At 33.5% G+C, this 27,175-nt stretch overlaps 2 protein-coding genes across 3 annotated transcripts in view; both read left to right on the top strand.

Moving 5' to 3' along the window:
- LOC140170334 (sucrase-isomaltase, intestinal-like) overlaps positions 1-2,575 on the top strand; it is a 30,391-nt gene extending 27,816 nt beyond the window's left edge. Inside the window, exon 21 of the mRNA XM_072193702.1 lies at positions 522-2,575. Coding sequence (XP_072049803.1) covers positions 522-602 — 81 coding nt within the window. The 3' untranslated portion in view covers positions 603-2,575. The remainder of the gene's footprint in view (positions 1-521) is intronic.
- An 866-nt stretch (positions 2,576-3,441) lies between these two features.
- LOC140170333 (uncharacterized) overlaps positions 3,442-27,175 on the top strand; it is a 40,824-nt gene continuing 17,090 nt past the window's right edge. For both annotated transcript variants that reach the window (XM_072193701.1, XM_072193700.1), the window contains exons 1-4: positions 3,442-4,335; positions 8,288-8,345; positions 23,417-23,479; positions 26,275-26,382. In XM_072193701.1, coding sequence (XP_072049802.1) covers positions 3,925-4,335; positions 8,288-8,345; positions 23,417-23,479; positions 26,275-26,382 — 640 coding nt within the window. In that variant the 5' untranslated portion in view covers positions 3,442-3,924. The remainder of the gene's footprint in view (positions 4,336-8,287; positions 8,346-23,416; positions 23,480-26,274; positions 26,383-27,175) is intronic.

The raw sequence follows: 27,175 nt of genomic DNA, 5'->3' as shown, positions 1-27,175 counted from the left end.
GATCATTTTATTTTGAATGTCCTAGTTTTGAAGTTTAGTCCTATTAACTTACCGTTGAAATTCTACTTTTCATTTTCCAAAGTGTTTGAGCTTCAGGGGCTTCGCCCCTCGAACCCCATGAGGGGCTCGGCCCTTCAAACCCCGCTGGGGTTTCACCCCAGACCCCCAAAAGTGGGCCGTACCACTTTTAATTTGCTTCCGACGGGCCTGATATCATGTATATATATGGCTCAATATGACGACTATAGTGAATTGTGACATGACCCAGTAAATTGACTGTTACCTTAAAACAAAAGCTATCACACAGAAAATAATCCAGATTTGGCAAACATCAGGCTGTACGCCACTAATCAAAAAATATATCATTATTCTTCTAGTCAAAAAATATCTAACACATTGTAACATGTTTGAGATACACCTTGTGTAATTTAAACACCATGAGATCATTATGTTATCTGGTTATCTATAACCTAATCTATTGCGGCTAATGTTTTTAATTTTAATCTGCCTTATTCCAACAGATCTTAACAATCTGGGGTCTATCACTGGATATACTGTCTGATCACAGGATTGATCTCGGATCAACGTCGATTCCAGTCTAATACACCATCATCGCCCCCACCCCCAGTATAACGTAGTGTTTGCTTCATCAATTATTAGCAGTTACTGGCATCTGCCTTGGGAGTCAACTGATTCAAGACATAGACCTCCCATATAAAAACACAGTAGATGGAGTATTTTTACTTAAAGCCATATTGTTAACATTTGCTGAGGAGGACGCCCTCAATTATTTTCAAAATTCAGTTTTTTACATGTTTGTAATGTACATTAATGAATTAACATACCATGCAAAAACCATGCCTTATTGGTGACAAAATCCGATATTTTTTAAAAGGTGACAAAAGAAATACAAATCTTATTTTTGTGGAAATGTAACAATATGGCTTTAGGGACCACAGTGATTCAAACACATCGTGGTTGGGCAGGAAAACCTCGTATGTGCTTTTGGCCCATGAACATGTGTAAAACAAAACTGTTAACAGGTTACAAAATAGGTTTTGCTTTAAACATGTTCAGGGGCCAATGACACATAGGTTTTTTTTATTTGTCTCATAAAAAGGCAGTGTCTGTATTGTAATTCACTTGTAGATACTGTATCTTTGCTCTGGAGGGCAGTTATGCAATAGACGCCTGTAAATATGTAGGATGATAGAAGACATTTCTTTTAAAACAAAATGTCATTTTTTTAAACTGCGAGTACTAAATTTTTAACATCTTCTTGATGTTTGTACAGTAGGGTTCTGTGATGTCTGCATTTTGGAATCCAAAGGATTCTTTGTAAATTGCAGGGAAGACGCATTTAGGTAGTTGCCTTTAAACTTTATTTGAGAATCTAATTTTAATGTAAAATTCTAGATTAAGGCCATGGAGCATAATTCGATCAATCTTTCTGTCACCATCGATTCTTGATCTATCCTTATCATTTATGAAATATTAATCTTCACAAACATGCATCATGTAAACATTGGGGAAAAAGATGTTACTCGCTATCTTAGATACTTTTCGAAGTTAGTCAACCAACTAAAATGGTCAATGCGTTTTTCTTTTTCTTTTAAAATTACGCGGCGTAGCAGTGGAACATGACATTTGTTCAGCAAACTATTGTTTTAGGCATATTCAAATAAATCTCGCAACCGACTTGTGGTTCTTGGTTTATAACAAGATGTTTGAAATATCTTGTTTACTTTGTAACGTTATTTACTTCATATTTTGTTTTTGTTTTTTAAAGTCATTTTAAAGAAATATAGATATTTCTGTGCCAAATCTCCATAATTTTATTAACTTTCTAATGATTTTATATTTGTCAGTTCTATTAAAACATAAAACATGTTAATTTTATTAGTCTGAAATGTTGTATATATTAAAAAAGGCAGGTTTCACATTTCGAAACCTTTTTACACTGTTATTGCCTAATGTATATATCAAGTGATATATAAAGTGCCTTTTCCCTTTCTCTGTTCCATGACGTCACAAAAACGTCACAGTCTGACGTCGTACAGGTTGCGTAAAATCTCTGATTTTTAAACAGTGTCCAAAAAGTCTCTTCACCTTGACAAAACTCAAGATACCGTAAAGGGTCAAATCTTTTGAAATTCTGAAAACAATTATGCAAATTATATTTGCGTATCAAACTTGCTCCATTTAGTGACACATACATTAAGTAATGTGAAATCAAAATGCTAAATTGCGTCCCAAACATTTATCACACATAAGACCGTTGTTAGGACGTCACGTGTGCACTAAATTTCATTAATGCATAAAGATGACACCTTGGGGTTTTTTTCGGAATGGCTGTATTAAAGATATGACGTCAGGTTCTGGTGGAAGGTAAATAATTGTTTGACTAAGGGTAACAATAATTGTAATTTTAAAGCTGAATATTTTGTATACTTAAAATGCTATCATAGATACCTGTGTAAGGTGGAATTGGCGGGTTATAAGATAGACAAAAGATATTATCAAGTTGTTGTCTACCAAATAAATCAGATAAAAATACCGTGTTTTGTGGCAATCATTCTTTCCCTCGATGTCGGTCAATGCATAATGAAAAAGAAAACATATCTAAATAAAATATATCTTAGTCCATCATTCCGAGTCGCATATTTTGCTCCCACTTCTCCATTTTTTCAATCACAACTTTTCTTGTATAAAAAGGAGAAATGATAATAATTATGGTAAATTTTAGTCAGAATAGTATTCATGAAGGATACATGATTTCTTTATTACACTGTTAGAACAAAACTTAACAAGTTGTTGAAAATTTCGTAACAACCGCTGTTGCGCCATTTCCTTTCTGAAAATGTGTACGGTACTTATCATCACGTTTAGAGACACAACAGAAGAAAAAAGTATCTAAGTTACTGGCTCTAGGAAGGTATATGGACTATAATAATTAAAAAGTTCTTATGATGCAAGTTCTGATACAGGAAAGATCACATTATATACGTGTCTGTGTTTTTATGAATTAATTATGTCAGTATAATAATATTATTTCAAACAAATCAAATAATTATGTGTAATTGATGGGGTTGGGCGGTATGTTTGCGGTGTAGGGTGGGGCGTGGTTGTGGATTATTGGCGGTCTCACAAAATAATCACTATAATTTTATCAAGACCATACGGGATGACAACCTATAGTTCAGTTCATTGTATTCACAATATTATATACAAAAAATCCGAGCTTTGAACTCGACTACCACTCATCATCTGCAGTTCAAGAAGATTATTTTTCAACCATCTCATTCTCATCCTCATTATTTTGCTTGGCATCCCCCAAGCAATTAAGATAATAACATGACGTAGCATTACGGCAGAGAATCCAGCGAGTCCCCGTTAACCCTACACTACTCGCGTATAGATCAGTTTGTTGACATTCACTGCTCGTGAGCTAACAAACGCACATCCTACGCTACGCTGTTAATGCTCCATGCAAATCCTCCATCGCTAATACCAAAATGTTTCCCATTTGAAAGAAAATTTTGAGTTGATATCTCAAGAACCACTGAACCAATACTACGCTTGTTTGTACTCATTCAAATGCATTTTTCGCGTAGATTCCAAATATGTAAATAGATTTTTTAAATTCTAAATTTTTTTAATATATTTGGAAATTGTTTTGATGACATTCGAGACTGACAGAGGGGTTAATGCGAATACAGCGGATATGTTACACGCTCACTTAACCGGTGGCTCAGCATAGGCATGTCACTTGTGCCATTTGACGCAGTCAATTTAACGTACACACACGCGGTTTCCACTTCTGCATCATTACACCGATTTCAACTTCACTCAAAAGAAGATGGTTTCTGCTGATTATGCTCTAGTCTGGTGCTATTGATCAATGTGGATATATTCATATAAGGAATGGCGAATAAAAAGATGGATTTGACTGGTTTAGTTGAAAGAAAACTAGGAGAAAATCATCGACAAGATGATAGTCAGGATTCCACACATGGCGGTGATTATAAAAACATCGATACCTCTACTACCAGTAGAATACCAAATAAACATTCGGCACAAAATCAATCTAGAAAACGCCGTCAAATTTTCTCTTTTATATTTAATGTATATACTGCAACTATTTTATTCGCTGTTTTGATAACATTCACTTGCGCCTTCCTCATCGTTCGTATTCAAGAATTAGAAGTCTTCCTTCACCATCAAGATGGATACATCCGGGACTTACGGAACCAATTTGAAGCTGGGTTACCAGAAGGACCTCCTCTAGGCGACGTTGGTAATAGGATTGCGTCTGCATTAACATCACAAAATAGGGTAAGATGGGGGTCATTCACATCACATTACGATATTTATATCAAATCCATATTTTAGAAAATCACATGTATATAGGAATGACATTTATCAGTATGATCATTGTATTATTTGTTTCAACGTCAAAATACAGGTATATAGCATGAACATCGAGCAACTATAATGGTAAATTGAAATGTAAAATAAAATGCATTGTACAGTATGATCATCGAGCAACTGTACAACAGTGTAATTGAATTCAAATAATTAAGGGGGTACTACTGTACCCCTGGCCAATTTTGTGCCTATTTTTGCATTTTTCTCAAATATTATAGCGTATTGGTGACAAGTAAGATATGTATATTATAGGGGCAAGGACTACAACTACTGCCCTGAAAATTTAGCAACTCAAGGCAAGTAGTTATTGATTTATTGATCAAATATTGGTTTTCCCTCATTTTTGACTGTAACTCCACAACTGTTGTCTGTGCTGAAATAAAATTTCCAGTGCAGTATAGTTGTAGTCCTTGCCCCTATAATATATATATATCTTACTTGTCACCAATGCTCTATAATTTTTAAGAAAAATGCAAAAATAGGCACAAAATTGGGCAGGGGTGTAGTACCCCCTTAAAATATCCCAAATTATACCAATATTAATAGATGGAACTTATATCAACGGCATTACATGGAATCTATGGAACGTGTTCATTTTGGATGAAAAGTGCATGCTTGATTAGAACCATACCATTTTGATACGAATTCGACTGTAAATAAATACCAAATCATACCAGCTATATAAAATATAAAATAGTCCCAATTTAGGTCTATCCCCAGCAAACACAAAAACGTTTTAAATAAGTTATATTTTGGCTTTTGGTTTAGATAAAAACGTTTTAATAACATTCAAATGTCGAGTTATATAAAGGTCATGAAAAACGTTTTGTATGAAAACACACTGCAACAATATTTTTAAAATGTTTTCAAAATGCTATTGTAAATTATATTTGCAAACATTTTTTGCCAAATATGTTGTCAACACTTAAATAACATTATGTTAAAATATTTGCATCCAGCAAACACAGAAATGTTCTTAAAATGTTTTTTTCAAAACGTTTTAAAAACATCTAAATGTTTTAAAACATTACTGCAAATATTTTGAGCAAACGTTTTTCACAAAATATTTTTTCAACCGCAAAATAGCATTCTGTTTAGAATGTTTTTTATCAAGTTTTCATAAATGTTTTGGAATGTTATTAAAACGTTTTTATACCCTTTATATAACCCGACATTAAACGTTTTCTGTAAAACATTTAGTGTTTGCTGGGAAGTAGATTGTCAAAAAATGTTTTTTAATGTTATGAAAACGTTTTATACCCTTAATATACCCTTTATATAACCCGACATTTAAACGTTTTCTGACAACCTTTTATAACCTTTTTTCGAATGATGTCGAAAACGTTTTGTGTTTGCTGGGCGGTATATTCTTGAAGGAGAACGTATAAATCATGTCAATGAATTTCAAAGAAAAAACATTAATTTTACAACGTTAACGAAAATTATTAGAGTTGCGCATTTTTCATGAGCGATGTCATTATAATTATGGAAACCTAAGCTTCATGGTTTTATGATCTAATGTAACAAGTTGCGTCCATAAGGCTGAGTTCACATAGAAGTATACGGTATACGGTATTCGCTATACGAAATACGCTCATTCGTTCAGGCTGAGTTCATATAGGAGTATACTATGTGAACTCAGCCTGGTCGAATGAGCGTATTTCGTATAGCGAATAGCGAGTATGTCAGTTTACCCATTTTCTTCGTCTTATCAAATGCTTGTAACTTTACTTCTTGAGGTCACATTGCATTCAATGAGGTGTCATAATGTGCAGAATTAGATAGTGCATCTATTAAAAAATGAATTTGCCCACATATGGTTTAGGTTTTTAAAATTTGGACGGTATACGCATGCACTAAAATCGAACACGCGCGATTCCCACTATACTATACTAAACGCAGGTATACGGCCTTTTCGAATAGCTCTTATGTGACCCGGTACTATGAAATTACCTTGCTCGATTTAATCTATACGCGTGCACCTGCAAAACGTGCATCGTATACCCGAATAGTATACTTCTATGCGATCGTAGCCTTATGTGACCCGGTACTATGATATTGCCTTGCTCGATTTAACTATATACGCGTGCACCTGTAAAACGTGCACCGTATACCCGAATAGTATACTTCTATGTGAACGCAGCCTAATGTTAACATAAAGCGCAGCACCACTGTTGCAATGCTGTATACGACAATACTCGTGCAAATATACAATGCAAATGATTTTTTCTTGTTGTTGAAATGAGTCCGGGAAATACCTTCTAGATATTTGGGTTGCAATTGAGTAACAATTGATTGATTATAGAAAATCTATTTACACTGCTCTGAGCGTAAACCTTAAGACACACCGTGAAAAATTATTCTTTCGGAAATTATATCCAAATCGATTCACTGTTGCATATTCCTGCCTGTACAAATGCATACATGTGCTCTTTCTACGAGTGTGACTGTTTCAATGCAACAGAAAATAGAATTTTAATTTCCTATAATAATTTAACTTCATCTTATAGTCATTTGAGGGTTTTTTTTGGTTGTTTTTTGAGAAAGATAAATTCTGAAATAAGCTCGCCTTATTGATATTGGAATTCATAAATTATTTATATTATTACCAAAATTGCCTGACAAATTATATTTTCATTTTGTCATAGTATACCGTAAAATTCCGTCTACAAGCATATATATGCCTCTAAACGAGGTTTTTTTGACACAAGAGACAAGAGGCAGACACTCTCAACAAAAACGTTATTTGGAGTTTGAACAACTATATTACTGATAAAGGCGGCTGTACAAACATGTATATTTGTAAGACAAATCTATTGCAATGTTTTTGAGAAGGGTATTGGCCTTTCATATCTTTCGTTAAAAAACCCCTCGTTTAGAGGCATATATGCTTCTAGACGGAATTCTACGGTATTTTGAATAAATGTTGTTTACCAAAATGCCATTTGCAAAGTGCAATAAGTGCAGCGTACACTATTAATAATAAGTAAAAAGAACTAATTGTTTAATCGTACCTTAGGTTAAGCAAACACTAAAATGGTGCGTGCTTTAGTGTAAATTTGTAAATGTTTGATGTAAAATAGTTTTTGTGCTTGAAAATTTTAAGAATAACGAATTGGTCCATTTACACACATGATTGTGTGAATTATCTCCTTCGGGCATAAAACAAAATGAAATTGAATAAAAAATAAACGAATGCAACAAACAAACGAGAAGCAATTACAACTTGGGATATTTGAATTTGTCATGTCATTTGTAATCACTAGCTTAATATAAGGATTTAAATTTCTCTAATGAATTTTAATGTTTACATTGATTTATTGATTTATTTATCTATGTATCTATTTATCTTTTATCTAATTATCTATTTATCTGTTTCTTTCTTTTTTTCTTTATTTTATTGATCTATTTATTTATTCATTCATATATTTATCTATTTATTTATTTCATTATTTATGTATTTATTCATTCGATCTATTTCTTTTTTTAAATTTTTTTATTTATTTATTTATTTATTTATTTTTATTTTTTTGTATTTTTTTTGTATTTTTGTATTTATTTATTTTTTATTTTTTTATTTTTATATTTATTTATTTATTCATTTATTTATTTATTTTTTTAAATTAATTTATTAATTAATTAATTAATTTATTTATTTATTTATTTATTTATTTATTTATTTATTTATTTAATTATTTATTTATTTATTTATTTATTTATTTATTTATTAATTAATTAATTAATTAATTAATTTATTTATTTATTTATTTATTTATTTATTTATTTATTTATTTATTTATTTATTTATTTATTTATTTATTTATTTATTTATTTATTTATTTATTTATTTATTTAACAGGGCAGTGCAAGTAGACATTTACTAGGTACCCAAGATACAAACTGCGCATGTCCACCAGGTAAGTGTAATGTAATGGGACACAAATCTTTTTCAAAAGAAATGCCAATAAATACTAACGACTCCTCCTATTTGATGCGCATAATGACTGATTAAATATTCATTTAACAACATTTTACTCAAGTTAGACTATCTTTTATTAAATAATTAAAATGGCATTTCGTGATCCACAGCCTCATCCCACCACTTTTCTCAAAAAAACTTGAGATTTTTATACCACTGGAAACCTCTGGCTACATAATGTTTTATGTACCTAAAATTTCTTGCAGGTTAATTCGCTTAGCAAAAATATCGTCAAATTTGAATTTCGTTCTGGTATACCAGAACGAAATTACAACGCATTGTTTATGGAGCAGTGTAATACACATAATCATGCATAACTCGCAAACGTAAAATCTGAATCAACTGAAATTTTGGGAATAAGCTTTTTTCGTGGATATGTACTGAAAAATGTCATAAAAAGAGGATACTATCGCGAAATCCTCCTTTAAATGACTGATCGAAAATCAGATTTTCGATCAATAGTTAGTCATTTAATTAGTCACTCAATTAGTAATCAATTAGTAATGCATGTAAATGACTAATTAAATCATGATAAATCACTAGGTCATAATTCCCAATTAGTCATTATTCCTTATTCTTTACAATTTCAATATTATAAGTCATGAAAATATATGAAATATATTACTGTTCTTTTAGCAATACAACTGCATAATTTTACCATTTTTTCTTGACTAACTAAATTATATCTTGCATGACTAATTTTAATTAGTCGAATTAGACCCTTTTTTTGCCTAATTAAGTTAAACAGTGTACGCCTCGTCCTTTGACTCTAATTGGTAAAACTCTACCGTTAGTCATTTAAATGGGTACAGATTGTAGATAATTATTCGTTAAGTCGCCTTAGACCAAATTCATCTATTCAGTGAATTGTGATTATTAGTTTCTTACAATGCTTACGCAGTGTATCACTAATCACTTAGGCTTGAGAAGTAGTAATGGATTGGTGTTTGAAAGAGTTCCAGATTAATTTGACTGTGATGAATGGATAGTTGCCCCCAGTTACAGCATTGTATAGGTGTGCAATTAATGCTCTGCGTGCTTATCCATGTGCTTCAACGGAAAAAGTTCAAGTTTTGAAATATTTTCTCAAAATATCAAGAGCTATCTTAAGAAATACTGAACCAATACTAGGCTTGTTTGTACTCATTTTAATGCAATTTTCATGCTGATTCCAAATATGGTCAGGAAAATTTACATTTTTGAAATTTTTGAATTTTTAAGAATTTTTTTAAACATGTCGTCTGCAGTCGACACCCGCGTGCCATGATAATGTGCGCAAAAATTAGTCATTGAAATGTGTTTCAATGTGTAAAGCTAATTAGTTTTCATGTCCTGAAAACATCGTTTATAGTATCTTTGAATTTAGTCATTTTAACATCCATTGTTAACAGTCTGACATAAGAATGCACACCCACGACAAAGATATATGAAAAAATGAAGAAAAGGAATATGACAAATGAGTAACATGATACGCCAAAACTAACTATTAGAACTTGAGACTGGGAGCTTACCATTTAGTATGCGTTATTCATATTATACCAATCTGTATTACGCTGCCAAATCTTTGGATTTTGGCTTTTTTAAAGACAAGATACTTTAAATAAATAAATGATGGATATTACAAATTACACTCTTTACATGGGCTATTTCAGTTGAAATCCACCCCCCCCCCCCTCTGTGGAAGATTTTGGAAATATCTTCCACAGGGGAGTAAGCCTATGTTATTTCAATGTAATTGGTCAGGGTTAATCATTTTGAAACCAGTACTCCCCTGTATTATGGCTTTACCTATATCTTTCACAACTGGTGTGAGTATTTCAAATGGAAGTTACTTAAATTTCTATTCTATTTGAAACTCATACTCCCTCTGTGGAGGACTCAAGCTAAATCTTCCACAGGGGGAATGTGGATTTTAAATGGAACCGCCCAATACATTCGTATCATCTTTAATTACACTTTTTTTTTATCACGCATTACATTTTTTTACATATTGGTGGTAAAAATAGAAAATTTCAAAAGGTTTCTGAATTCGATAGCCTATCAACGTTCGTCACGTGTCCATATACCGATGAAAATACAAATTAACCAACTGCTTTCAAGCATTCTTTGTCGCAGGTTTCATTCTGTTGTATCATTTATTTTACATGCTCCTGAAAATTGAATACAGTTTAGGACCTATATATTTAGTATATAAAACAAGGCCGAGATACAGAGTTTGCTTTTTATATCGTCATTGTTATGTTCTTTTAAATATATATACGTCGATTGAACAAATACGAGGTTATTTGTATTATATTTACTTGAATGTATTGATTATGTATACTTTACAAACAAAATAACATTCTTTAAGTTTTTGGGCTTTTGCAAAAAAATCATCCCTACTCTCTAAATGTAAAAAAGTGAAAAACTCACTCCCCAAAAGAGTAATTCACTTATAAAACTAAAGAGTGAAATGTGTTTTTCAACTTTAAAACCACTCAAAAAAGAGTGAAAACTACTCTAAAGGAGTGAATTTCAACTCGTTCAAGGAGTTAAATGAAGGATAACTCATATGAGAAATTGAAAGATATTGTATTCTTTCAACTTTCTTTTAGCTATCTACAGTAGATAGCAAGCTTCTCAAAGTTTGATAAAATGTATGAAAATACCAAAATAAACTTTTCCTTGTCACGGATTCCCAACCACACACACATTTCCCCTCACACCAACGGATCAATTTTTCTGTTCTAATTCACGAAATTTAAGAAAACCGATTATGATAATTTTTCTACTATCTTCAGTAGACAGCATGGAGGTTTTTTTTTACACAAAAAGTATTAAAATATTAAAACAAATTTTCTTGATCATCCCCCCATGTGAGAATTTGAAAGATAGTATGCCTTTTCAATTTTCACTTTTGTTATCTTGAGTAGATAGCAAGCTTCTTCATTAGGTTTCCAATAAAGTTTGTATAAAAGGTATAAAAATACCAAAAGACCATTTTGTCAGTTTAATCCAAGAAATTGTAGGAAACCATTTATTAATGCTTATAATTTTGTCTGCTATCTTCAGTAGACAGCAAGGAGTTTCCAAATGAGTGAAAATACCAAAATAAAATATCCTGTTCCTTAGAAATTGAAAAAGACATGCAGCATTTCTCCTGAAAATTGAACACAATTTAGGACCTATATATTTAGTAAATACAACAAGACCGAGATACAGATACATGTAGCAATAACGTAGATTGCTTTTTATATCGTCATTGTTATTATGTTCTTTTAAATCCTACGTCGATTGAACAAATACGAGGTTATTTGTATCTACTTGAATGTATTGATTATGTACTTTACAAACGAAATAATATTCTTTAAGTTTAACGAACTTTTGCAAAAATATCATCCCTACGTCATCTTTGCCTAACAATTTTATGTAAATGGGTCTTATAAAACATTGTAAAACCGTATGTATGATAAAATGCACTGCACGTTTTCTTTAAATAGGACTACATACGGTATACCCTAAGTTGAGCAGTAACCTATGTTGAACACGTGGGCGTATCATTCATTCGATTATTATACCAATTTAACGGGAGTATACAATTTGTGTTCCTCTAAATAGATACCAGAGGCGCCAGTATATTTCTTTTAATTTGGAACCCACGCCGATAAACGTGTTTACAACTTATAAGAAAGGTTTAATATTATTCTTGGTATAGAGAGTGAAGCTATAGTTAACACTAAAACTATTATAGAGAAAATCTGTTCCATCATAGTCTGTGCTGTTTCCTCTATAATAATGCTGGACACATTTTAATTGGCTATTCCTGTTGAATTCCATACCCCCGCTGTAGAAGACATGACCTTAATCTTCCACACATGGAGTGTGAATTGCAAATGGATTACCTGAAGGGGTGAGTCCATTTGTAATTCACACTGGGGTTACCTGAGAAATTATTCCTGCCTGGGAAATTATTAAGGTCATGTCTTCTATATGATAAATGGGTGTAGGGATTTCAACTGTAATAGCCGAATATCTACGTTTTAGAGATAGGTAATGTGAAGCACTTTTTTAGGTCGACCCTGTATGGGTGATCCAATATACAGTGATATATGGAGATACTTGACCTGGTCGAATAAGACAAGTATGCAACACCAGAGCAACACCTTCCTGCATAAAAACCTCTTAGTAATGGACGTGGCCTTTAGGCTAACACCCACCCCACCGAAAAACACTCCACACACCAGTTAACTAATATAAAAATAAGTAATCAGATAGGAAATAGACAGTTTGACAGACTGGTAGTAAAGAAGTATAACCTAAACGTACCATGCACGATATACAAAATATAAACACACCCCATGCAATGTTGTAACTAAAGTAGGCTTTCCTGACGACGGGTTTCCTTGCAAAACTATTTTGATATTTATAATATGATAATAAAGCTAGAAACAGAAACTTGGTTTATTTAAACGCATCCGGGCGCACATAATCACACCTGCATCACACCCCTACCCGGACACTCTCATAACCACCCCATACAACCCTACGAACGAAGATTTTGATTGTGCAATTCCGTGGCTAATGTGGGTTTTCCTGACGCCGGATATCCAAGCAAAACTACACTTAAAAATTGAAGATTATGCAGGAGATTAGGTAAACACACTACACAACCCATCCCTCTCATATACCCACACACACCCCACCTACACACCCCTGCTACTTGCGATGCACTTACAAAACATAATGCATTAGCTTTTTGAGCCTTTTTCTTCATTCGAATCTCCTAAAATAAAAAATAAAAAATTATTACGCTGAAAAAAGTCACAATCAATTATTCTTATATCACGCTTAGTTTTGGTACAATTTGAGCAAATCTACATCAATTTTGACTTTTGTATGTTCAACCATCATAGACACTGAAAGATACCAATTCAACAACCAATTATCAAAAAACACAGCATTACTGGTGTTACACCACGAAGCAAAGTCTATTTGTAGCTCGCATTCCAATCAGAGTGAGCGCGGCAGGTGTTTTCATCATGCATGACTCTGTCACGTAACTCAATTGACCACGCAGCATACAACCCTCTCAAGGTGTCAGTAAAATTCAATGCTAATTCAATAAAATTGACGGCTGGAAATGTCAGGTTGGCGGACACAAGTATACATACTGAGTATCACTAAGGACTTGAGTACACTACACAGGACGTGAATATGAATGACAGGATATCACTCCTCTATCATGAATTCTCTTGCATCAAAAATGCCTTACAAACGACAAAATAAACATGTTAACTGTTCGACAAAACCAGAGAAACTAATCGCAATTTGTCTCATTTGAAATATACTTATTTTATCATTTTAAATGTATTCTTAAAAGATTAAGAGAACTAAACCTACTGTTGCATATATACATTTTGACTGTTTACTTGACAACAATGTTTTCTTCTTTATCTAAATAAATAGAATTAGGTATTGAGTTTGGTAGTCGAAAAGTTACCAATTCCAAATCCCATACACCCTACAAAACCAGTATGATGACCAGGGCTGTATTTACCTTAATAGTTGTGGGCCCTGGACCAGGCCAATATTTGGAGGCCTCTAAACTCAACGTGAGGAAGGCATGTGCACTCTTAAAGTGGCCAAAAGAGAGACGGAACAATTAGTGGATGACCCATCTGCGTTGCGCAATGATAGATCGATCGATGGGGGGGGGGGGAGTAAAAGGAAGGCTATAGTTGCCTTACAAATTGCTTTTCCTGATATAAAAGGTATGACAATATCAATATTATGTTTCTCGATCATCCCACACCCCATATGAGAAATTGGAAGATGTTGTATTTTTTTAACTTTACTTTTAGCTATCTACAGTAGATAGCAAGCTTCTCAAAGTTTGATAAAAAGGTATGAAAATGCCAAAATGAACTTTTCCTGGTTACGGATTCCAAACACACGCACATTTCCCTCTCACACCAACAGACCATTTTTTCTGTTCTAATTCACGAAATTGAAGAAAACCGATTATGTTAATTTTTCACAACAAAGTTGTTTAAAGTTATAAAAATACTAAAACAAACTTTCTTGATCATCCCCCATTTGAGAATTTTAAAGAAAGTACGCCTTTTCAATTTTCATGTTTGCTATCTTGAGTAGATAGCAAGCTTCTTTATTAGAGATTTCCAATAAAGTTTGTATAAAAGGTATGAAAATAAACTCTCTTTGGTCACGCACCACACATCCCTCCTCACACCCCCCCCCCCCACCCACCCACATTTATTCTCACTCCAAAAGACCATTTTGTCAGTCTAAATTCACGATATTGTACGAAACCATTTGTTAATGCTTTTATTTTGTCTGCTATCTTCAGTAGACAGCAAGGAGTTTTCCAAATGAGTGAAAATAGCAAAATAAACTATCCTGTTCCTGAGAAATTGGAAAAGAAATTTGGGCCATGGGCCCGGGCCCATCAGGCACAATGGTACATCCGGCCCTGATTGATGACCTGTAGAAATTGCAATAAAGCTACAAAACAATAAAGCCCAACAAAATCAATAAGTACAATATGTTACACCAAAGTAAGTGACGTAAATCTAAGGATGTCCGATTGATACAACCTACAAAGTACAATACTTAGTATTAATAATAGGGTATATTAAGCCAAATAAGACAAATAAGACAAAAGACGAAAAATTTCCACTGAAAATTTCCACTGAATACAATGTAATAAACGATGAAGAAAATAGATATAGAGATACGTACAACTTAAAGACCCATTCAGGGATCCCAGCGCAAGTGTAAAAAAAATAAAATTGTTTATAAATTGCTTAAAAGTGAAGAATAAGTCATTCAAATTGTCATTTGGAATTTTTGAAATGCAAAATTTGGCAAAAAACTAAGAAAACAGCAGTATTGACGAAGTTTAAGCCCCAGTCAAATACATGTATCCAGCTAATTTATATACTGGCAGTATATGAATTACAGATTCATATAAAATGCCTAATTTTGTCTTAAATACACGGCTTTTGGCTGAATCACTAGCAGGCTATGTTAGCACATCTATGACAATGACAAAGGTGCCAACATCTAAATTTACGATCGTCCGGATGAGCAAAATCACTGAATGGGCCTTTAAGCACATAATGCTCATGGTATCCCATTAACCATATGGAGGGGTTTTTTTTTACATAAAAAGTTGTTAAGATGTGAAAATACTAAAACAAACTTTCTTCATCATCCCCCATTTGAGGATTTGAAAGATAGTATGCCTTTCCAATTTTATTTTTCATTTTTGCTATCTTGAGTAGATAGCAAGCGTCTTTATTAGAGGTTTCCAATCAAGTTTGTATAAAAGGTATGAAAATACCAAGATAAACTCTCACGCAGCACATCCCACACACACACACGACACCCCCACATTTCTACTCACACCAAAAGACCATTTTTACACTATTACTCCATAGACTATAACGGACGTTTTGAAAGCTTCAACTGAATACTATGTAATAAAAGATGAAGAAAATAGATAGACATACGTAAAACTTAAGGACATAATGCTCATGGTTATATCCCATTAACCATATTCACAAACACCTGCTTAAGTGGCATATTTTCTAATTTCCTGCAGACGTGAAAGATGAAGGTCGGCCGCCATCAATAATATTTTGGGACATTGATAGGTTTTGATAACACTTTTCAATCACGACACTAAAAAATTCTCTGGAGCCCCCCGTTAAAAAATATGAACACCCCTAAAAATCGCTCCAAAATCACCTAAAATATGTTTTAAAAAGCAGTTTTTCATCGCATTTCCAGGAAATATTGTAGGAAACTCCATAATTCAACAGGTCCCAAACAAATTGGTATTAAAAATACATATATTGGTGAATCTCCTCACAAATTTGCAGAAGCCAGCAATTTCATTAAGGTGGATTTTTCATAAACTCAATATAGCCATATTTTCAAAATGTCGAAAATGAGAAAAAATGCAAATTTTACCTAATTTCTAACTTAATTATTGCCTTTATTCAGGCTGAGTTTGATATGACCTTTTAGATAAACATTTCCCATCCTTTAAATATAAAAAAATGCTTTCTCTATTGTGGTATCTTTTTCCAATTTTTTTTTTTAGGGTCTTTAAAATATTGCATTTTGCATTAGTTCGTAAATAAACAAAATCAAAATGAGCATATTAATATTGTCTAATACTATTTACAATCTGTATTATTCACAAAGAAAATATTATATAACATCAGTATGTAGATTATTAATAACAACCGAGTACAAGTTTTTACCTAGAAGTGACTTTTTAATGTCCAAATATCCCATTTTTGGCTGTATTTGGTCAATAATTTACATGCATATGCCCACATACGCGCTACCTAACGGCGCGCTTGATTGTTTGAGACTAAACAACGGCGACATGGCCCAGCGTTTAGGACCGGCTGATTTGCGTGAGGATTTCAGTTGGAGAAATAATGGTATCTGATGAAGAAATAGTACAGTATCACAAAATGTTCTGGTATAAGCGTGGTTTTCATAAATGAATCCCTAATAAATTAAATTTGATGTGTGAGAATTTGTTGGATTTTACTACATCCACTTGGTCCCATTATCATTTGGTACAATAACCATTTGGTCCTATTTACCATTTCGACCAAAACCCAATAGTCTAAGGGACCGTTCACAAACACTTGTTAGGGGGGCCTGATGCCAAAAAATTTCATCGCGAAAATTTTTCGGGGCCCGCCTTTACAGACCTCAACAATTTCAGGCCTCCCCCCTTTTTGACATGAAATATGAGTCAACCCCATAGAAAAGCATATACATTTTTTTCAAGGCCCCCCCCCCAAGGAGGATCAAAATTGTTCAGGCCCCACCCTTTTTGCATCAGCCCACCCTCCCAACAAGTGTTTGTGAACGGTCCCTAATAACCAAAAAGTCTAAAACCATTTATTCCAATGAACCATTTGGTCTAATGTCTATAACCATTAAGTCTAATAGCCATTTGGTCTAATATTACCCTTTTGGTATACAAACCATTTGGTCTAACAAGCATTTAGTCTACTAATTAATTGGTCTATTAGCCGATTGGTCTAATAGCATGTGTGCCCGGGGGGATCACTCACATAAATGGTCTGTACGCATGCGTGACCAAAAAAACAAGGAAAAGGGGGTGTTTTTTTTAAGGCAAGGCAAGTTATGCGAGTGACGCATTTAGGGTCTAAAAAACACTGATTTTCAAGAATAAGGGTAGTTTTCTGAAGCTGAACAACTTGTATAGGGTACCTTTTCAAATTTTTGGTAATTTTATGTAGGCGCAATGATGCTACTACACATGATGAGGTCATAGGCCGGGGTTACCGTGGTCGTATAAAAAAGCAGGATGCCTTTGCTTGTTTCATAAACAGAGATTATATAAACAGGCCTATATAATACATGTAGTATTCCAACTCTATGCAAATGACGTAAACAGGCAAACCTGGCCCATGTCCCATGCCTGTGGCACCCCGGTGATGCATGATGCATGCCCGGGGATGCATGAGCCTAGTGTCGGTTATTATATACCTTGTAAAGACCGAAAAAAAAGAACAAATAGCCCGGCAAATGTCACTTTCAATACATGCAGGCCGCATGTCTTCTTCTTTAATTTTTTTGGTACATTATAAACAATAATAAACAATATTAATTCTGAGAATTCCGAGGAAGTTTTGATGAATGTAGTATGTTTATACACATGCTCGTCTCATTTACATATATTTACAGTTGTAGACGAATTTTTTGGCAAATACACGACACGACATAGTATTAGACTAACTGGTTATTAGACCATACGATTAATAGACCAAACAGTTATTAGATCAGAAGGTAATTAGGCCAAATTGTTCATAATAAAATATTAGACCAAATGGTTATTAGTCTATATGGTCAGTAGACATAGGCCTATTGGTTATTGGACCAAACAATAATACTAAATGACTACATGATTATTAGACGTGGTAATTAGCCTTTCTGGTACTAGACCTTTTGTATATAGGCCTACAGAATTGATATTTAGTATGGAATATTTTTTTGCAAAATTCCAAGACTGGTCTGGAAGGGGTCTGCATAAACCGCACAGACTAAATATTAATCAGGGTTTGTCATAATTTTTTGACAGAAAATGTGCTTTCCAAATTCCATTAGTTTATATTATGGCGCTCATAATGTAGTGAATTAGTCTAAAATGCCCGCTAAAATGGCGGTTTTAAGGAGACTGAATTGGATTTTTGTGGGGGTAAAATTTCTGAATTTGAGCAACATTATTGTCAAATTTATTGAGGTTTAAGGTGATGTTTACTGAACCTTAATACCAATAAGTGTTCATCAGAACTGAAATGCACTTGTAATTTACCCGTTTTGAAAGTGGGAGGAGCTTTAAAAATATGGCTCTTAAAAGTGGTACGCACTTAGAAAGTTTGAATGGCCCCCTGGGGCCAGATGAAATGTCATAACCTTACTGTACACAAAGAAGCAGCGTGAGTTCATTGGACAATAACAGAACAATTTTGCATAAAGTCCGAAATTCCAGCCCAGTCCTTGAATTTTGTGAGAAAATATTCCATACTAAATGTCAAGTCTGTGGCAATAGACCTGACACCTGATAAAATCCCTGAATGCGTGAGTTTCATGCTCAATGAGATATTGAGATCTTGTAAACGTACATCATTACATGTACATATTAACATTCAATTTTAGACCATGCTTAAAGTACCTGTACATGTTATTTGGTAAATTCGCCTTTGAAAAGAAATGAAAATTCCATTACATTGGTAGTAGATGAAGTATGGTGTGGTGTTTGTTTTGTTTTGTTATAAATGTTTTTTAACTAAAGATTAGTCTATTTTATTTAAAATATGATTTATTACCTAAACAGTGTAATGTTGGTTGCAAATTCCACTTTCGAAAATATGTTTTTAAAAATTCCTTGGAAAAACAAATTCCATTAACACAAAACAAACACATTCTGTTATTGGAAACATATTTCTAAAATCAGCAATCAAAATAATTATCATATCAATCTAGGAAACCCACGTTTCATATCATTAGTTTGCAGGGAGATTCATATGCAAATTCCATGAAAATTAACAAATTCCACTATAATAAAAGAGCAAAATCCACATGAAAATAGTTATCAAACTCAAATCAATAATAACCTTGGTTGAGAATTGAAGCCGTATTGTGAATGGAAGATAATTAGTATGGTTATACATTGGAAAACGTTAATTAAGTCTACAAAAAAGCAAGCAAAAAACGGAAAATCCACCAAAATCAACAAATTCCCCTGCAGTATAGGAAAAAAGTACCACACTAATTTAAACATATTTCAGAAGTACAACATGTTGGTTATATTATCCAAAAGGTTTGATCCAATGTTAGCCTGAATATAGCAGAAAATGTGATTTGAAAATGTTCTTTTTTCGCTACTTTCAAAATTATGAAAAATCCTGTTTTGCCCAAATTCCACCATAATTTTACGTAATTATATCAAAAGAATTAATTTTTTCTGAATAGGTCATCTTATAAAGCATGGTTCAATTCCAATATGTTCAACTTTCTGTCAGACCCAGGTTATTTCAAAGTACATTTTCATGATGTCAAATGTTGGGCATTTTTAAGCTATATCAATTCTGAGGCAGGTCAAAAGAGGGCCAATTTTAGGGGGGTCATGGAATTTCCCCCAGGGGGGTCACCTGATTTTTTTACTATCATAGTTGTGAACCATCTGACCTAGCTAGACTACGTACCAAATATCATTGGATTTGGCTGACCTTCATCTTTCAGCTTTGTGTACAGGCCACATGGTGCTTAGAAAATATGCCACTTAAATACTTGAAACTATGTCATTTTTACAATGTGAACACATACCACTTTAACTTCCCTTTAAGCAGAATAGTCACCGTATTACATAAGTTTAAAAATAGGAGGTACCCCTGAACGAATCATTATACGACTCCGCCAAGCAGGTGCATGTGTACTTGAGTGAAGCTTGAAGCCAAGAACCCATGTACAAAATATCTTGCATTAAAAGCTGCCTTGGGTTTAGAATGTGTTCAAAATTGGTAGCACTTTTGTGGATGAATTTTCGAATATTGGTATGGTCAATTTTGCTTATATAAGGGCTCGGTCACACACCTTTGCACAGTATTTTTGTGGGACCTGAGAGTACATGAAATATGCCAAATTGCATTCTGAAATTTTACAATATATTTGATGATTTGAAATACGCGATACCAGGACGTGATATAATACGAATTTTATGGCAAATGATCAAAAATTGACATTTTGGACACTTAACAGTCAGCGAAGTAAACTTTATAAATATAATGATATTTAAAGTATTTGTAACTGGGAGGAAAAAAACATTCCTTTCGTATTGAAGATGTACATGAAGTTTCATAAAAGACCTAACAATTTTTGGGGGTTTTTTTTGTAAAATTTGTATTATACTAATACCGTGGTATTTTATGCAATTTATGTGTCTGATGTCGCGCAAGACTACTGTGCAAAGGTGGGTGACCGAGCCATAAGCTATCTGAATCATTTCAATTACAACCAAACGAGGGTAAAGTGTGAAAATGTTTGAAGTATATATTAGGGGGCTATCATTTTCTTCGGAAGGGGGGTCCCAAATATATGGGGGGTCATAAATTTGTGGAAAGAAAAAATAGGGGGGGCATAAAATTTTTGATGACCAAAGTGTAGAGAGTCACAAGATAACCACAGATAGTGTATTTATTTTATTCAAAAAGACTGATTTCAATACAATCTTAACCTGTTTAGGCGGTAAGGTGTATTTATCAGTGTTGTGGGGATCATAAAATTTTTGTTGCCGAAATAGGGGATCGCAATTTTATTGACGCCGACTTTTTGTAAATATGGGACCTCCCTTCCGAAGAAAATGATAGCCCCTTTATTCACACAAAATTTGATTTCGAAAAAATACTTAAGGCAGCTACAATGTGAGTGGTTCCTCAGTTCATCTTTGCATATTTTGATTTCACATAAATGACTCACGTTGCCTATAACAGATTCATTGTGACGTCATTCAAATCCTGTACATGACTTTTATATAGTAATTTGTCACATCAACTTTATATCAGCTATCTGGGCTATTCCAGTTGAAATCCATACACCCTGTAATATGGAAGACATAACCTTAGTCGTTCACACAAGGAGTGTGAATTTCAAACGGGGTTACCTAAATGGGTGACTCCATTTGAAATCTACACCCCCTGTGTGGGAGATTAAGGTAATGTTTTCCATAGGGGTGTGGATTTTAAGTGGAATAGCATACAGACGAACATGATGTTCAGTGCTATAAGGCATTCAACTCTGTGCTGAACATGTTTTGGTTTACCACTATTAATATTTTATGCGAAATTTCTAGCATTTATAAGTTAACCGATTATTTAATGTATTGCGCAAAATTTGTATTTGGATCATCTAGGGTTTCCCCCAGTGTAAGCCTTATAATTAATGTATCACATAAAGATGTATTTGGATCACAGGCATCTTTCATAGGTAAGTTCTTATATGGTCTACGTTAAAAGGGAAATTATCAATTTGCTTCTTTTCAAGTTTACTTTTTATTTTTAAATCATCTATTTTGGTTAGTTTTGAATATAGCGAACATAAGGATTTTTATTCGAAGGGATCCCTTGGTTTAAGATGTGTCACGATCTGGTCCATGGGGCCCAAAGGCGGCACATTTAAAATTGAAATTAAACCAAAAATATGGAGCCAAAAAAATACACATTACCAAACTTCAAAACCTTAGAACCTAGACTTATTTTCAGGATCCTTTGGCATACAGCTATTTACCATGAAAATTACTCAGTGTGGTTTGGCTTATTTTTCATGAATAGGCTACCGCGCTGTGAAGATACGTCTGTTTCAGCTCTGTGTTGTGGCATATTTTTCCCTGCTTCCTCTGTGTAAAAAACAGAACCCTTATGCCTGGTCCCACGATATACCACGATAAACATGACGAGAACGGGCATGCATTAAAACACTTGTAGTAACGCAGGATGTCCGATCCATTTAGAGGTACATGTAAGTGTCGCTATTAGATGACCGATGGCACAAACGTGTAAAATAAGGAAAGAGGTCATCCGACTGGCATACATGTCTGTAAACATTCTTATTTCAATCCAAATGAGGTTATATTTGATTGCAGTATCCTACTGTGTGAATTGTGAATCATTTCTACGTTTTATACATAGGCCCCTATTTAGGGACTGCCTTTTGAGCAGAGTGCATGAGAGCAATCGACTCCTCTATACAGCTCTTCTTAAGTTGCATTTGCAAGAGCGCTTTATAGCTACTCTAGATGACTCATTAAATTCTTTATGCTTTAATAGCCACATGTGCAAACAGCTAAAGCTCTTCTTGAAGAGACCAGAAGAGCATTATTTCTACAGCACTTTTCTAATTTTCAAAAGGCAGTCCCTGATATTTTAATAGTGTCAAGACACTAGCGTATGTAATTTTCTTAATTGTCTTTATTAACTTAATTGTCTACCGTAGCTTGCCGTCATTGTTTCAATATGAAACAATGAAAATTTAATTTCCTAAGAGAATAGTGTTTGATTTTAACATGCTTATCGTCTTCTCAATTTTCAAAAAACAGGATGTGGGGAATGTATAAAATTCGTTATTATGGTCAAAAACAAAGTAAAACTGATATCAAATAAGCAAGCGAAACTTTAATATGTTCATGTGTTAAATAGTCACAGAGATAAAGGAATTGTAATTCCTTAATTTTTAATTGCTTTATCTCTGGGCTGGATTACCATTTAAATGCAGCTCATTTATAGCCATTGACAGCCTTTGGTTTCATCTTGTCCAATAGTATAAAATTGACCCATATCTAAGGGCCATTTAATGCTGCATTAAAGAAGACATGTTTGTAGTACAATTAATGATTGGTAATAAAATGTCATCACAACAATCCTGATATTATTATTCCCTGCTTGTTCTCACCTGATACAGGAGAAAAGGGCGACCAGGGCCCTCGAGGAGAACGTGGACGCCAAGGCCCGCCAGGCAGAGAAGGTAAGCTCGTCTCTTCAGCCCAAGTTATCTTTGGCCCCATTGACATCCAAAAAATATTGAAAGTAGCGTGTGGCCTCTGGAAACTCATAGCATTCTAATATTTATTAAAGGAGAATACATCAGATGTCCATTTCAGTTGCTTGACATTAAGAGAATTAGGACAATCCAAATAAAAGGGAGACAAGAAAAACAAAATATCGCGCACTTCTTGATCGCTTTTGCTTCCTTTAACGCGGCTGTGTACTCTAGCCATTGTTTCTTTCTCAAAATTGAGTTTTTATGATATGTTTGTACCTTGTTATGTTTTTTATAAATACAAGGAATGAAAATCCAGATTTGTAAGCTCCAACTGCAATATTTTAAGGATTTTATTTCACTATTCCACTCGTGTTTGAAATTGAAAAGGAAAGAAAATCTTTGTTGTACCAGCAAGGTACACGCGCGCAACAACTCATCGCGTTGCGCATCGCGCAATTTGTTAACGCACAAATACGCGACGCATACGCGCGCTTATCTGCATGCGCGGCGCATCTTATGGAAACACCACGGAAGCACTGATTTCACAAAAACCTAGTGGTCAAATGGCTCCGTTTTAGCTGATAAAATGTGGGTTTTTTTTTTTTTTTTTCCCGATTTAAATATCAAGTTATGAATGGATTTCGCTCAAACTTCTCAAGGGGCTGTGGATTTACCCGATGTTCACGTAATATAAGTTACAAAAACGAAAACTGTCGCATTCTCCTGTGAGATTCGATGAAAGTGCAAAATGTGACCACTTTAAACTTCAACGGCTATTATTTCAATGTTCATTTTCTCGGTAAAATGACGATTTAGGTACACGATAACTCAATAAATACAGCATCTATAGGTAAGCAAATATGATCATCGTAAAAAGCATGATCGACTCAAGAAACGGTTTTCTCATTTTTTTATATTTTGGTCTATTTCCGATTTTGGGCATCATTTTGTGCAAATAGGCGTTTTTGAATTTTAAAAGTTCATTTTGATGCCTTATATGGTCAATATCTCAAAAAATAAGGCCAATATCAAAAAATAAAAAACCGTTTTTGGAATGGAGCCTCAAGATTGAGCTAAAAACAAAATAAAATATTTTGGAAAGAGTGTTTTTTGTTATGATGTACCTAACAAATATTGCCAAAAACTCACTTTTTTGTGATTTTCTTCAAAATTGTTGTTTTTACCCCAAATCTGTATTTATATTAAGATTTATTGATGTCTTGCCTTCATAAAAATGTATACTTTTATATGTTTTGCGCGAATAATTACAAAGTTATTGCACTTTTACTACATGCATGTCTGAGAGTACACAGCCACCTTAACGTAAACAACAGACTTGCCATTAAAGCCATATTATAACATTTGCTGAGGAAGACGCCCTCAATGACTTTTTAAAATTCCTTTTTTTACACGATTAAATTGTACTTAATTAAACCAATATACCCTGCAAAAATCAAGACTCTAGGTGCTGTAGTTTTGTCAAAATCCGAGATTTTGAATACCGGCGCTTTATTATTACGATGGAATTATTAGTCGAACGCATACACGATGTTCATAACACACAGTACGTACACGGCGTGCGGGACGGTGATATACACAACAAAGGGTCGTACCAAAACATAACCGAAGGAGTGGTACGTATTGGCGACATGTGCGCTGGTAGTAAATTCCAATTTTCTTTGCTTTGCCGTAGTTGTTCGGCTCAAAAATAAAAGGGAATATGACAGTAAAAGCTAACATTTTATGGCAAAGAAATGCTAATCTATTTGGTTTGAAAATGTTATAATATGGCTTTAAGCGCTGGAGTAAGGGCAAACTTAAAGTATAAGCTGCAAAGAAGAAGCGACGAGGAATCCCAAATCACAGCGCCAGGTAATGACCGGGCCACCGAGTGCAAATTTGCATTTGGAAGGTTAATGTTTGTTTTAAAGTTTGGGGCATTTTTTCTGAAATTTGCTATTTTGGTGATATTTCAAGAGCGATAGATTGTTGGTTTATTGGTACTATCCGATGCTTCAGAACCGAGAGGTATCGGGTTCGATTCCCATATATTCCTAATTATTTAACTATGAAAATTACTGCAGTAAGTTTATTTGGCGCGCGATCTCAGTTATTCATTTTCTGATCCAAGTACATGTACAATAAACGAAGCAAATAAATGAACGAAGCAACTTGTTAGCTAATGTCGTTTTTCCTTGTTCTGGACCTCCTTTCAAAACAGTATTTGTTAGCAAACTAGATTAACAAAATTAAAAAGTCGCCAAAATCAATACATATATTCATATAGTATTTTCGGAATTAAATACGTGAAATTCGGTAGATTATCTAATTATTATTTAACTGACGCCTACTTATAAAATGCCATTTTGCAGAGAACAATAATAAAATAGAATACAAAGAAATTAAACCATTCCTTTGGTGATATCTGAAAATCGATAATAGTGACAATGGTCTCATTTTGTTAGATAACTATTAATTGATTGATTAGGCCTAATTAATAGTTAATCTACCAAAATGATAACTAATTAATTATCAATTTTTATTTATTTATTTATTTATTTATTTATTTATTTATTAATTAACATATTTATTCATTTATTTATTTATTTATTTATTTATTTATTTATTTATTTATTTATTTATTTATTTATTTATTTATTTATTTATTTATTTATTTATTTATTTATTTATTTATTTATTTATTTATTTATTTATTTATTTATTTATTTATTTATTTATTTATTTATTTATTTATTTATTTATTTATCAATCATTAGGTGATATGGGCCTTCGAGGTGTGCCTGGCAGACATGGGCGTGACGGAACAGAAGGGCCAGTCGGACCAAGAGGTGGCAAGGGCCAGAAAGGGGATACGGGTGCCAGAGGTATGGATACGATTTAATTATCAATTGTCTTTATATGTTCATCCTTATGATTTCAAGCGCCAGAGTATAGATCATTTAACAATATATCTTTTGTAAAATAGAGAAAAAACAGCTGACAAAGAACCCATCGTTAATATGAATAAACTGAAATTTAATTTTGTATCAATTTTTTTGTTAGATTAACAAGCGCGAAGTGATGATATATTATTTGAACTTTGGGAGTGTTCATAAATACTTTGATAGGGGTTGGAAAAGTTGGAATCTCGGACATGAACAAAATTTGGATCCCCTCCAAAAATGTGAATATTTTTGATCCCCCTTTTTATGGTCTATTTCTTTTTAATTCCCCCTTCATGTCCTACAAAAGGACCCAGAAATATTGTCAAAAATATAATGTTATTAACTCTATAACATTAAAAGAAACAAACTTATTCCATGTTCACTACGGTACGTTTCGCCAGAAGGCTCCTCAGGAACCTTCGGGCGAAACGGACCGTAGTGAACATGGAATAAATTTGTTTCTTTTAATGTTATGTACACGCTCTCCTTCACAGGATCGAGCACTCTTTTTAATGAAAGAAGAAACACAACTTTATGTATATGTTATTAACTCATTAGCCAGAAATTACCGTTTGGAGTTATTACACATATGAATCATAGTGTTACACCCCAATTGTAAAGTACGCAAATTTTGTTGATAACATTCATGCAAAAAATTGGAATGTGCATGCCTTGCCGTACATTTTACCCCGGATTTTTACCATCAAATATTTGACCGACCCCCCCAATAAGG

This window comes from Amphiura filiformis, chromosome 14 (genome assembly GCF_039555335.1).
Source record: "Amphiura filiformis chromosome 14, Afil_fr2py, whole genome shotgun sequence".
In the NCBI taxonomy this organism is placed as follows: domain Eukaryota; kingdom Metazoa; phylum Echinodermata; class Ophiuroidea; order Amphilepidida; family Amphiuridae; genus Amphiura; species Amphiura filiformis.
This window is presented reverse-complemented; position numbering and strand designations above follow the sequence as displayed.